The 11,954-nt window shown below is 43.8% G+C and overlaps 1 protein-coding gene across 2 annotated transcripts; it reads right to left on the bottom strand.

Annotated features, from left to right (window-relative positions):
* Nucleotides 1-3,934: 3,934 nt before the first annotated feature.
* Nucleotides 3,935-11,855, bottom strand: CRYGS (crystallin gamma S). 2 transcript variants are annotated; one of them, XM_011219213.3, is made up of 4 exons: nucleotides 10,786-11,855; nucleotides 10,451-10,515; nucleotides 4,744-4,986; nucleotides 3,935-4,302 (listed from the first exon to the last, which is right to left on the bottom strand). In XM_011219213.3, exons 2-4 carry the CDS (start codon nucleotides 10,469-10,471, stop codon nucleotides 4,030-4,032), a joined length of 537 nt encoding a protein of 178 aa, XP_011217515.1. In that variant the 5' UTR covers nucleotides 10,472-10,515; nucleotides 10,786-11,855; the 3' UTR covers nucleotides 3,935-4,029. The 2 variants fall into 2 exon arrangements, with proteins under 2 accessions (XP_011217515.1, XP_034517430.1); XM_034661539.1 differs by having other exon boundaries at nucleotides 10,451-11,855.
* Between the last annotated feature and the right edge of the window lie 99 nt (nucleotides 11,856-11,954).

Raw genomic sequence — 11,954 nt, 5'->3', positions numbered from 1 at the left:
GGGAGTGAGACAAATGAGAGAGCGGAGAGGAGGCCAGATTCCCATAGAAATGTAGCTCTTTTTCAAGACAGTGGGATGGGTTGGACGGTTCTGATGTATGCCTTCCCAACGCTGAAGCATGTGCCAAAAATGCAGATGCTTTTCTGAAAACAACTGGAGGATAGAAAGAGGTATGAAAAAAAGCGAGACAAGTAAAAAACAAAGCAAAAAACCCCAAACCATTTGGTAACAGAGGTACTTAAATCCTAGGAGAATGGTACTAACACGCCAGCCACAGTGGTCAAGTACGAGTTCTGTATTTATGAATTCGCCCGCTCACTAAAATTTACTGTTAATTCCAAAATCACTCCTCATGGTACTTTTGAGGGCATTCAAGGACATGAGCAGAGCAGCAAAAAATTTGAGTCACCCCGTGCTCGTGTTCCCAGCTGAGGTCAGACGAAGGCTTGGCCTTCTGGTTTCAGCTCTCCTACTGTAAACACGTGTTTTGTTTTGTTTTGTTGCTGTCTATGTAGTGCTGTGTTTTCTGCCTTGTTTCCCTCTTGGTTGGGGAGTCCACTACCTAAAAGCACCCCCGGATGTAGCATTGAAATACTGTCTGGTGTTCCTGAGGAAGCTTTCCTCAGAGAGCGGCCATGTGCCCTACAGAGAACATCCATTTGTCGATCTTCATTCAGGCCTGCAATGTGAACGCATCAACAGTCTACATTACACAAGGTGTCTCCAAACCGAAACACACACGAAAAAAGGTTCAGTATTGATCAGCTGACAAAAATGCTGTGACCAGAAGTTCCCAGGCACCTCACCCGGCATTTTCTCCAGGAACTGCTCTCTGCTCTCCAGCACTCAAGTCTTTACAGGCCGCAACTACCATGAGCATGAGCACTGGCCATATGTGCTCTGTGTTTTTAATGCATGGTCTCATTCAAACACCCACAAAGTAGGTGTTATCTTTGTGCTCTAGGTAAGGAAGTTGAGGTTAGCTATATTAACGTGACTTAGAGCTCCCGTGTGGAAGTGGGAGGATTTGAATCCATTTCTCTCTCACCCTCCAGAGAGGAAGGGAACTCTCTGGCCTGGGAGCTGGAATGCCAGTTCTTAGAAAAGGCTGACCAGGCCTATATCAGGGCTGGTGGGAGGGCACCGGGAGAGCCGAGTGTCATCAAGAACAGGGCCTATCTGAGAACGGAAGGCGAAAGAACTGGACACGATCCTCCAGGTGTCGTCTGGTCAGCCTCTGGCTGAGCAGTGGGGAAAAGACCATCACGAACAGCTCAGAAGAGAGGCACCAGAACGAGGAGCGTGGGTGCTGACCACACCAAGAGAGAAGCAATGGAAGGAACAGGAATTGTTCAGCCTAGAAATGAGAGTGTGGAGACCTATGGGAGGGCTATCTTGGGAATGAGAACTAGAAAGAAAGCAGGTTCAGAGTTACAGGAAGCAGTTTGTGACTCAGTGTAAACACCATTTTCTGATACTCAGAGCTCTCCAGCAGGCCAGGATTGGGGACTGGTGGTCCATAGGCTAAATCCGGCTGCAGACACACTGTGTTGTTTCACAGCATTTCTGAAAAATTGTATGTCAGTACCCTGCTGTGGGACGTGTGTCTCCAGTTTCCGGAGCTTGTGCCACTCCCTGTGCTTCGAGTCCTCTGTCACTCATGTGTAACTTGACATGCCCTTCGGGTACAGGGATGACTGATTCAGCAAATAAAAATACAGGATGCACAGTTAAATCTGAATTTCAGACAAATGACAAATCCTTTTTCATGTAACTATGTCCCATGCAATACTTGGGATATACTTATACTGTCTCTATAGTTAGTTATATCCCAGTACTTGTGATTTACTAATACTGTCCCATATTCAATCTGGCAGCCCTACCCTGGAGGCCTGAACTAGGAGCCCCAGATGCTGCGTTTTGAGGAAGTGGGTCTATATCTGGGAAATATTCAACGACTTGCCTCAGAGGAATGCTAGGGATGGAAACACGGCTAAAATGGTCTAAATAGGCCCTTGTCTTACTTTCTTGAGATCCCCCATTTCAGAGAGACAAAACAATAAAAGCTAGAGGGAGGTAATAATTCTCAATAACAACGCTGGGTGCTATTCTGCTGTGCGTGACAGGTGGATGCTGGCTTGTGCTGGATGGAACAGCAGAATGTTCTACCGGAAGTGGGATTGATTGACAGGTAAGGACATAAAAGGTTTTTGACCTCTACTGTCAATTGCTAGTAAAATGCTTGTTAAGTGCAAGTTGATTGACGTGCCTACAGCCGGGGAGAATGGCGGCAATCCCTTTCTGGATGAGGGCATGAGCCAAGAGGCATCCAACATCCCCAAATGATGCTTCTGCTTTATCTGTCAAAAGCCATCTTCTACTTCCCTGAGACTGAGGTAAGTCATCCCGACACTTGTTTTCCTATCCTGCTGCTGCGTTTCTGGTTGTTTTGAACAGGCCGTGACCGACTCCCCAGGGCCTGGAACATGGTGGCAGTTGATAGGAGAGCAGAGGCTGGCCCTAATGCATGGTTACCACAGCCTCAGTTTCTTCTGCAGAAAAGGAGGGGCAAGACCTCTGAGGTCATTTCCAGAAATTGTGCCGCTGGAAGTGTCAGTGGTCTTTGGTCATCGGCTAGCCTCCTCCTGACCTCCAAGGAATTAGGATGTTTACGTTCAGTGGGACTTGAGTGAGCATTTGGTTCAACTCCCTCATTTTGGAGATAAAGCAAGTTCCCTTCCTGGTAGGGTGATGAGGCCCAGAGCTCTCTGTGGCTCAGTGGGTGGCCTCCCATTCTTCGTCTATGGTTCATCTTGCCTCCCTCCCTTACGTTTACCCAAGTCTCTCAAGGTCCCTCACTCAAAACAGAGAAAATGACAAAGGGCTGGGGAAGTTAACAAAATGAAAAAAAATATTTGGGCGAGAGAATGCACTACACACGAGTGTATAGACTGAAGTGCACACAAAGGGAGTATCATTAGCAGTTCTAATATGTCCTTTTCTGGAAAAGCTCCTAGGAGACCTGGGCTCTGTCCTCTCTTTTAAAGACAGGTGCATCCAGAACATCCCCAGGTTGACTCAGGTTCTCACTAAGTATTTCCAATGACGCCAGGTTTCCTTCACCATTCTCCTCTTCATCAAGATTAAACAGAAAATCTCAGGGGTTACTCAAAGTGAGTAAAACTCAATAAAACTCCATTTCAACTACTGTAAAGTCAGGACAAATTATTTGAGATGTGCTTTTGACAGAAAGACTGAGCTTAAAGTTGAGAAGTAACTGACCCAGCAACCTCTGAATCTTAAACAAAGGCCTTCAGGTGACTTATGGCTCCAAAATTTTCAAGTGATGGCTCTGTTTTCACTGTCCATTCTTGATAGGTATTCTGTCTCCTCCACGAGAACTTAAGGGGACCCTGCCCTTTCCACCTCTTACATTTCTCAGCGTTTTGTATTTCCATTATGCACGCGGACCCCCAGCTGGCAGGTGTTCAATGAATGAGTTGGAGATGAAGAGAAAAGAACGGGGGCTGTGGAAACAAATATCCTGGACCAAACCCCAGTTCCTCTGATCACCAGCTGGTAAACTTGGGCAAGTTTTTAGTTTCTCTAAGCCTCTGTTTTCTTATTTGTAGAATGCAAATAAACTACCTCTGCTACAGGGTTGTTGGAAAGAGAAAATAGAATAATGAAGGCACTCAATTAGCAGTGGCTATTATTATTGTACCTGTTGAATCAATACCAAACTTAAGCAAGGAGAACCACCACATGGCAGTGTGATTTTCTAGCCTTTAATGCAGTCCCGTTCTGTTCGGCACAGAGTTATAGGTTGGCGATCTGAAGGATGAGTTGCTTTGTGTAACTGCCCACTCTGGTGGGCACTACGGTACTGGTCCCTCAGAGTGTTTAAGGAGAGGCATTACAGTCAACAGTGAAATGCATGCCAGTTGTTTTATTTAGGACGCCTATTTGGATGACAAAGCCAGCCAGCATGTAGCCCCCAGGAAGAAACTCGTGGCCCCATCGACATCATTACTCCACGATGCGTCGGAAAGACTGCACAGCTGGGGAAGCTGCACCCCAGTCGATGGGCTTCCGGTACTCCTTCTTGTCCAGGAGGTACTGCCTGCCACGGTAGTTGGGCAGCTCGTAGAAAATCCAAACTCCGTCCAGCACCTTACTGGAGTGGACCTCTCGCATGTGAAATTGCTCCATGATGGAAGGGCAATCTTCAGTGGTTTCGTACATCTGACCGTTAAAATCTCCTTTCTCAAAGATCTGAATCTTATACTGGCCTCCACTAGACTGGAAAAACACAGGAGGAAATAAACCACGATGATTATGAAAACCACCAACAGGTCAAGAACTCTGAGAACAGCGTGGTTCAGAACCCACCATCTTGAAAGCTAGATGATCTGATCTCCCATCCCCCCTGTGGACTGACTGAAACAGCCGACTTTTGGTAAGAAAAACTTAATGCCTTAAAGTACTCGGGAGGTAGAGAGAGTGCTCTGGAAATAATTCGTGTATTCAGTCTTGTGATGAACTGACCTTAGGTTTTATGTAAGCCTCAGCAGCTGACAGAAGAAAACACCCTTATAAAGCGTAGGAAAACGTTAAGAAAATGCTTTCACATAAAAGTAAGAAAAAAAGTGGGGGGGTGGGAAGTAGGGGAAAGAGACAGAGAGAGCTGGAGCAGGTGAGCGAGCGAGTGAAGGAGCGGGATCGGAGGGGCCCTGGACTCACCAGGTGAACAGCTCGGCAGGAGCTGAGGCGGTCGTTGAGGCCCATCCAGTGCTGGTACTCGGGGTACTCGCCCCGAGGTAGGATGTACATGTAGCCCGCGAAGTTGGGCCTTTCGTACACGGCCCAGGTGCCTCCTTCCACTCGAATGGAGTTGCAGCGACTCAGGTACATGTGGAAATCTGCGCAGTCGCAGTCACACTCATAGTGGCGGCCCTGAAAGTGCTTGTCCTCATAGAAAGTGATCTGAAGCGTGGGGCGAACAAAGACAAGAACTGGGGAGTTGGGCGGCGTTATTCACGAAAAAATAAAGACCGAGGACATATTCCCCACTTTGGAAATTCCTTCCTCTTCAATTTTGAGGAAGTATAGAGTTCTACCTCACCTCACAACACCCACCCTCTTCTGGAAGACAACTTTAGTTGTCAACAACAGGAATGAGAACTTTCTGAAGGCTTAAAACGAAGCAAAACAAAAAGAGTGCCACTAAGATAAGCCAGACCCAAGTTCATGGCTTCCTCCTTTTTGATCCCATAACTCACGGTACTTAACGCATAAGAAAATAAATTATCCACTTATATATCTCTCTCCCATCAGACTCCTTCTAGACTTGTTCCAGCAGCAAAGGCCAAACCTTATTTAAGCTATGGACCCCTGTATCCAGCACTGGACAAACCCTCAATAAATGTTGGTTGAAGATGAGTGAGTTCCAAATGCAGACATTCACTCTAGGTGATATGGAATATACACAGAGAAAAATAAAGCAGACCTTAGCTTTAGAGAGTTTATTTTAGATGGATACAGAGCATACACATGACAATATTTCATGCTCTGTATTTTTATTGTATTGCCAACAGAGTAGTTACAAAGTAACAAAATGACAAGTCATGAATATTCTTTGCCTCAAACTCTCACCAAGTTTCTCCCACAATCTTTGGGGTAAACTTGAGACCTCTGATGGGCATGGCAGCATACAGCCCTGAGAACCGGGAACTGATAAACCTGGGCTCTGGAGCTGCATCTCTAAGGTCAGACTCACTGCTTCAGGCAAGCTGCCTCGGTGGGCTCCTGCTTCCCACTTGTCAGATGAAGGACTAGACTAGATTGAAGCCCTGGCTGTAAAAATAAAACGTTCCCGTTTGCAACAGGAGATAGAGTTCCCAGGCACTCCTGGGGCTTCGTAACGCAGTTTCTGAAAACTACCAGCCCAAATGGACTGTAGAGTTTGCCCCTTCTTGTTCTATAACTCTACAATCCAAGATAAATGCTAGTTTATCCTTGAAAGCACAAGTGTCATGGAGTCAGGCAGTTAATTCCCTAGGGTTATGCTGCCACCTTGTGGCTAATTTGCATTATCGGTTTAAAAGAAGAAAAACCATGTCCAGCATTTCACAGGAAAGGACTAGAGCCAGGTAGTCTTGAGAGGATCTCTGAGGTGAAGACTGAAGGATAACGAGGGGGTTTCCAGAGGCAAATGGAAAAGGATTGCCTGTTCAAAGGCATAAAGGAATAAAAGAACATGTCCCACTCTAGCGACAAGCAGTTCCTCGAGCCTGGTGCATACAGAGTATATGGTGAAGTGCTGGGAAATAAAGCTGGCAGCCTGACATGGACGCCATGCTAGAATCCCTTTGGTGACGCCGTGCGCGGTGCGGTGGGCTGGTCTGTGCATGGAAGCAGGTGGTTGCTGTGGGTGCGATGAAAGCTGGTGCGGGCCAGCAAACGGCAACTGCTAGCTGAATGACACGGAGGGAACACACAGTCGAAAGGAATGGAGGATTAGGTGACTGCTCAGACGTAAGGAATGATGGAGAGGCAGAAACCAAGAATGACTCACAGAAGGCCACAAAACCTCAATGTTTTCTACCCCAGGGGTACCTTTCTAGATCATAGCCTACTGATGGTGATTTCCTTCCACCTTAATCTCCCCTTCCTGTCTCTCTCCTGTTTCCTGTTCCCTACGAGCTTCCTTACCCCTTCCCACCCCTACATCATCTCCTTCATTTCCTTTCTTCCCCTCCCAAATTTCTCTTCCAGCTCCATTTCCCACTTCAGCACAGCAGACTGAGAGATACATGGGGTCCCAGGTTACCGATGAAGACGAAATTGCAGACCACTAGTTACTAGCTCTGGGACCTTGGCTAGGCCACTGAACCTCTCGCTAAAGCCCAGGCTCTTCCTTTGTAAGACTGGATAACGATACCCAGGGCAGAGGGGTGTTCTGAGGAGGGATAATGCCAATAAAGCGCTTAGTTTAATCTGGTTCACAATTGCCAATAAACCTTTGCTACCGTTTACAGATAAAGAAGTTAAATGACTTGCCCAAGGTCAATAGCCAGTTACCAGTTTGTTGCAGGCAAGTGAGTGGACTGCCGAGCCAAACTCCTGGTTAGTGACCTGTGATTCATTTTATCTTATCTCCCTTTGCTGTCTTCCCGCCTGCACAGCTAGCTCTGTTCAACAAGCACCATTTACTCTCTTAGTAATGGAACAGTGGAGTCTGAGAAGCTTTCCCCAAAGCCTGTGGAAAGATCTTAAGGAAAAACTAAGGTAGCTTCACTAAGAATTAGTAGATTCTAAACTCCTTAATGTAACTTTAATTCAATTTACCTTTGGTTTTTGGTCAACTAGTCACCAAAAAAGAGGCTTTGCAAGGGATATGTTATAGGAAATAAAGTTAATACCTTTGTTACTTGAATGTTTCTCACACTTAGTGCCCTCTGCACATCTGCCTGGCTAACATCTCTATTTGAGAAGTGGAAATATACACCATGTTCTATAAGGTCACCTTGCTGTCCACCCTTCTGGCAGACTAGCCAACCATCCCAAGGCTGAAACAAAGTACAGTGTTGCTATGGAGCATTACTGAGCTCCAGAACCAAGCTTTCCTTTCAGTAGGAGACCTTCCAAATCTCAGAGCCCAGAGGATGTTGTACTTCTATTCAATTTCCATTTGCAGAAGAACCATGAAATCTACTCTATGGTGAGCTGAGAATCTTGGGCAAAAAAATTTGTAGAGAAGACTAAGAAATAGTGCTGGAGATTTCCCTAAAATTGTTACAAAATTCCTCTCATTTTCATTTAGTTTTTGAAAAATAGCCTACTAATCCAATATAGCAGAAATAAAAATGTTGAGTATTCCAGAGGTAACGAAAACAAATTTAGTAAAATGCATTGTTTTCGCCAAGCCCATAACTCTGATTAAATTGCTAGTAAGATAGAGGGACAGGGAGAAGCAATAGAGAAAGAGATTAACTTGCTCTTTTGGCCTAGCATGCAAATTAGCTAACCACGTAAACAGCGCGTCTACAAGAAATCAGAGAGCACACTATTACTACTGTGGAAATCTATGAAAGCAGGGGTGTTTTCATCTGAGAGCGTTCTTTTTCAAGATTTTATTTTTTATTTATTTAAGAAAAAGGAAAAGAGAAAGAGCACACAAGCAGGGGGGCAGAGGGAAAGGGACAAGGAGACTCCCCGCTGAGCAGGGAGTCTGGCACAGGGCTCAATCCCAGGACCCCAGAATCATGACCTGAGTTGAAGGCAGACACTTAATCGACTGAGCCACCCGGGCACCCCTAAGAGGGTTCTGTAACAGACTTCCCTCAAGGCCCATGGATATTCCTCTAAGGACTTACAATTCTTTTCGGTGGAATTTGCATGGCCTACTTTCAAGAACCTCAGAGCACTAAAGACACTGTCTCATTTTTCTCCTGTAATCTTTAAGATGATGAGTATGATTATTAGTTTTATTTTCCAAGTGGGAAAAAAAAAAACAGGCACTAACCAGTTCTGGAACAAGTTAACAGGTGCCTCCTGACATGATATGATGGGAAATACTTGATGTTGCCTATGTAACTTTCTGGCCAAAGATGGTTAGTCTGAATCTAAACATGAGGAAACAAACAGACAAATGCAGATTTCAGGACTTCCTACGAGACAACTGGTCTGGACTTTGAAAAATGTTAAAGACTCAAACAGCAACAACAAAAAGGTAGGGTGACTGTTCCATATAAAAGACGCTAAAGGAAAAAATGGTTAAAGAAACACAGCAACCAAATGCAATGCATGATCCTTGACTGGATCCTGTATCGGGGAAAAGCCAGCCATGAAGCACATTTGGAGATGCAACTGGGGGAAATTTGATTATAGTCTGAATATTATGTATCATATTTGTTATAAACTTTGGGGACAAGATAACGCTAGTGTGTTTATTTTTGGAGATACACGCTTAAATATGGCAAAATAATTAAGTCTATTTATTGTCAAATGTACAAAGAGAGAGACAGAGACCGAATATAGCAAAAGGCTGACAACTGGAGAATAGAAGTGAGGGATATACAAGCATTCGTTCAACATTTCTTTCTTATTCTTTTAAGATTCAATGGGTTCAGGGGTGCCTGGGTGGCACAGCGGTTAAGCGTCTGCCTTCGGCTCAGGGCGTGATCCCGACGTTATGGGATCGAGCCCCACATCAGGCTCCTCTGCTATGAGCCTGCTTCTTCCTCTCCCGCTCCCCCTGCTTGTGTTCCCTCTCTCGCTGGCTATCTCTATCTGTCGAATAAATAAATAAAATCTTAAAAAAAAAAAAAAAGAGATTCAATGGGTTCGAAACTTTTCAAAGTAAAGAGTTGGGAGGAGGGGCAGAAATCAGGCACAGATGGCTTTGCCTACACTCCCTGGTCAGTGGAAGAGCTAAAATAGAGAATGAAGGTAGTTGCCCTCATTCCTAAAGCCCTGCCTAAGAATCAATTTCCAGTCTAACTGTGAATCAAATACTTTAGAGGCAATTTTCCTAATGTAAGTAAGCACTTTATTTCAGGAAATGGGTAACAGTAACTGCTTGAATGAAATGGTTATGTAGGATTTAATTCATTTGAAGGTCTTTTAGAACATTACTGGTTGAGGCTAACTTTTACCGAGCAGATTTTTTTTTTTTTTTAAGAATTTATCTTTAAGGGGTGCCTGGGCGGCTCAGTCGTTAAGTGTCTGCCTTTGGCTCAGGGTGTGATCCCAGGGTCCTGGGATTGAGCCCCATATCAGGCTCCCTACTCTGCTGGGAGCCTGCTTCTTCCTCTCCCATTCCCCCTGCTTGTGTTCACTCTCGCTGGCTGTCTCTCTGTCAAGTGAATAAATAAAATCTTAAAAAAAAAAAAAAAGAATTTATCTTTAAGTAATCTCTACACCTAACACGGGGCTCAAACTTAAAACCCTAAGATCAAGAGTCACATGCTCTACTGACTGAACCAGCCAGGTGCCCTGCACAGAGCAGAGTTTTTAACTAAATACTAAAAGTTTTCTACTCCATGTACTCCTTTTATCAGCAAGTTCTACTCCTGGGAAAATTCATAGAATATGGGTTGCTGGAAGGCAGAAATCATGATGATATTTACACGTTATATACCTGCACAGTATTAAACATCGCCCCCCCCACACACAAAGATAAACCCTTAATAAACTTTTGGGGAATTCTGTTAGAGTAGAAAATATAATGAGCATTTCTTAATCTTCTCTCCCAATGCCAGCCTCCAAACCACTATCATACTCACCTCCAGGCAAAGAAGCAAAAGCTTTTCTCCACATTTCTTTCAATGTATCTTTAGGTACATTGGAAAAGAAGAAACATTCCAAAAGAAAGGAAAAACGGGAAAAGAAAGGTACGAAGGAAAAGAAAGTGGTAGGCTACAAATCAGTATGACCGCTTACTTACCTTGGTTCCAGACTTAGACATTTTGGTGCATAGGTTGGTTTCCCCAGTGCTGGAATCCGGAATAGCTACAGAGAGTTAGAGGCACAGAGACATTTATACTGGGCTGGTTTCAAATCAAACATTTGCTTAGTCATGAGAATAGGATCCAAAAATTGAGTCAGTCATTTAGAGGCTATTGATGGTTTCTAGAAAAACAATTGGGATTATGAAATAAAGGAAAGCTTCAGTACCCCTTCTAATGCTTACCAAGCCTTGCTGCATTATAGACTTTGCTGAGTCAAGGCACCAAAACCCAGCCAAAGTTTTCAAAGTTAAAAACAAAAAGTCCGCCTTACCTGGGCAATTTGGTTTTCTAGCAAGCCGCCACCTTGAAATCCCCAGTGTCTTCTTTTTATTTCAATAGAGCTTGCTGGAGAGTCAAAAGACCACCCTCTAATTCTGAACAGAAGTGACATTTCCAAAGCAACAAAATTTAATGGCTAGTAAACACAATGCATGATCTTATATTTGGAAAATGTCACTACAAAAGACACTTTCCGGAGGATTAGCAAAAATTTTAACCCAGACTGTATATGGCGCCATTGTGAAATTTCCTGAATTTAATTAATTTAGTAATTTATATTCTGACTACATAGGAGAATGTCTTTATTTTTTAGGAAATGCATGCTAATGTCTTTCGGAGTAAAGTTTTAAGATGTCTGCAACCTACACTCAAATTGTTGAGTGAAAATACTACTGCTGTCCGGAGTGGTAAAGTGAATGTGAAGACATGTTAGCAAGTGGTAAATCTAGACAAGGGGTATGTGGGGATTCAGATTCTTGAAACTGTTCTTTAAGTTTGAAAATTTTTCAGGACACACATGCAGGACACACAATTCACAAGAAAGGGCTACACAGAATGTAGCCTGAGAGACAGAAAGCTACCGTGAGAATTACGGTCCTGCCAAGGTTGAGCTAAGCCCAACGTGCTGCCAGCTTGGTGGCATTTTTTTGCCATGATATCCTATGGGAACCTGTTCAGAGGACACTTCTTGGCACCTATTACACCTCTGACTTTTGGAATGAGATTACATTTTATGTAAATTCAAAGAAGCAACAAATCAATCCTTCTCCATTTTCTTTTTCTTGGTCAAGTATATCCTTTCTAAAAGTCCATCTTCCTCATGGTTTCACTAATTAAGCTCTCCAACAAATGGGATGCCCCCAAGATATATTATAGTCAATTCAGAAAATGGTAAATGTGCCTTGATAGGAAGATGACTGAGAAACAAATTAGTAAGTTATCTGCTTAGCTTTCTAAATTTGGTAAACTGGAAAGAAAGTAAGTAATACCATTAATTTCATTAACCAGTAGCAATTTCCAGAACATACTTGTTACTCCAGTGTTTCTTTATTGAATTCTCTCTTGAATTTCATCTTAAAATAAAAACTATGAAAACCTCAATAAGAATTAACACCCATTCTGAGAGTTAATTTTTCACTTGAGATCAAGCCCTTTTTTGAT

This window comes from Ailuropoda melanoleuca, chromosome 1 (genome assembly GCF_002007445.2).
Source record: "Ailuropoda melanoleuca isolate Jingjing chromosome 1, ASM200744v2, whole genome shotgun sequence".
Classification (NCBI taxonomy): domain Eukaryota; kingdom Metazoa; phylum Chordata; class Mammalia; order Carnivora; family Ursidae; genus Ailuropoda; species Ailuropoda melanoleuca.
This window is presented reverse-complemented; position numbering and strand designations above follow the sequence as displayed.

Coding starts and splice junctions, on each gene's coding strand:
- CRYGS (XM_034661539.1), bottom strand. CDS start 10,471: ATGTCTAAGTCTGGAACCAAG. Junction 4,987..10,450: donor TGTCTAAGTCTGGAACCAAG/GTAAGTAAGCGG, acceptor CCCACGCTTCAG/ATCACTTTCTATGAGGACAA. Junction 4,303..4,743: donor CCTGCCGAGCTGTTCACCTG/GTGAGTCCAGGG, acceptor GTGTTTTTCCAG/TCTAGTGGAGGCCAGTATAA.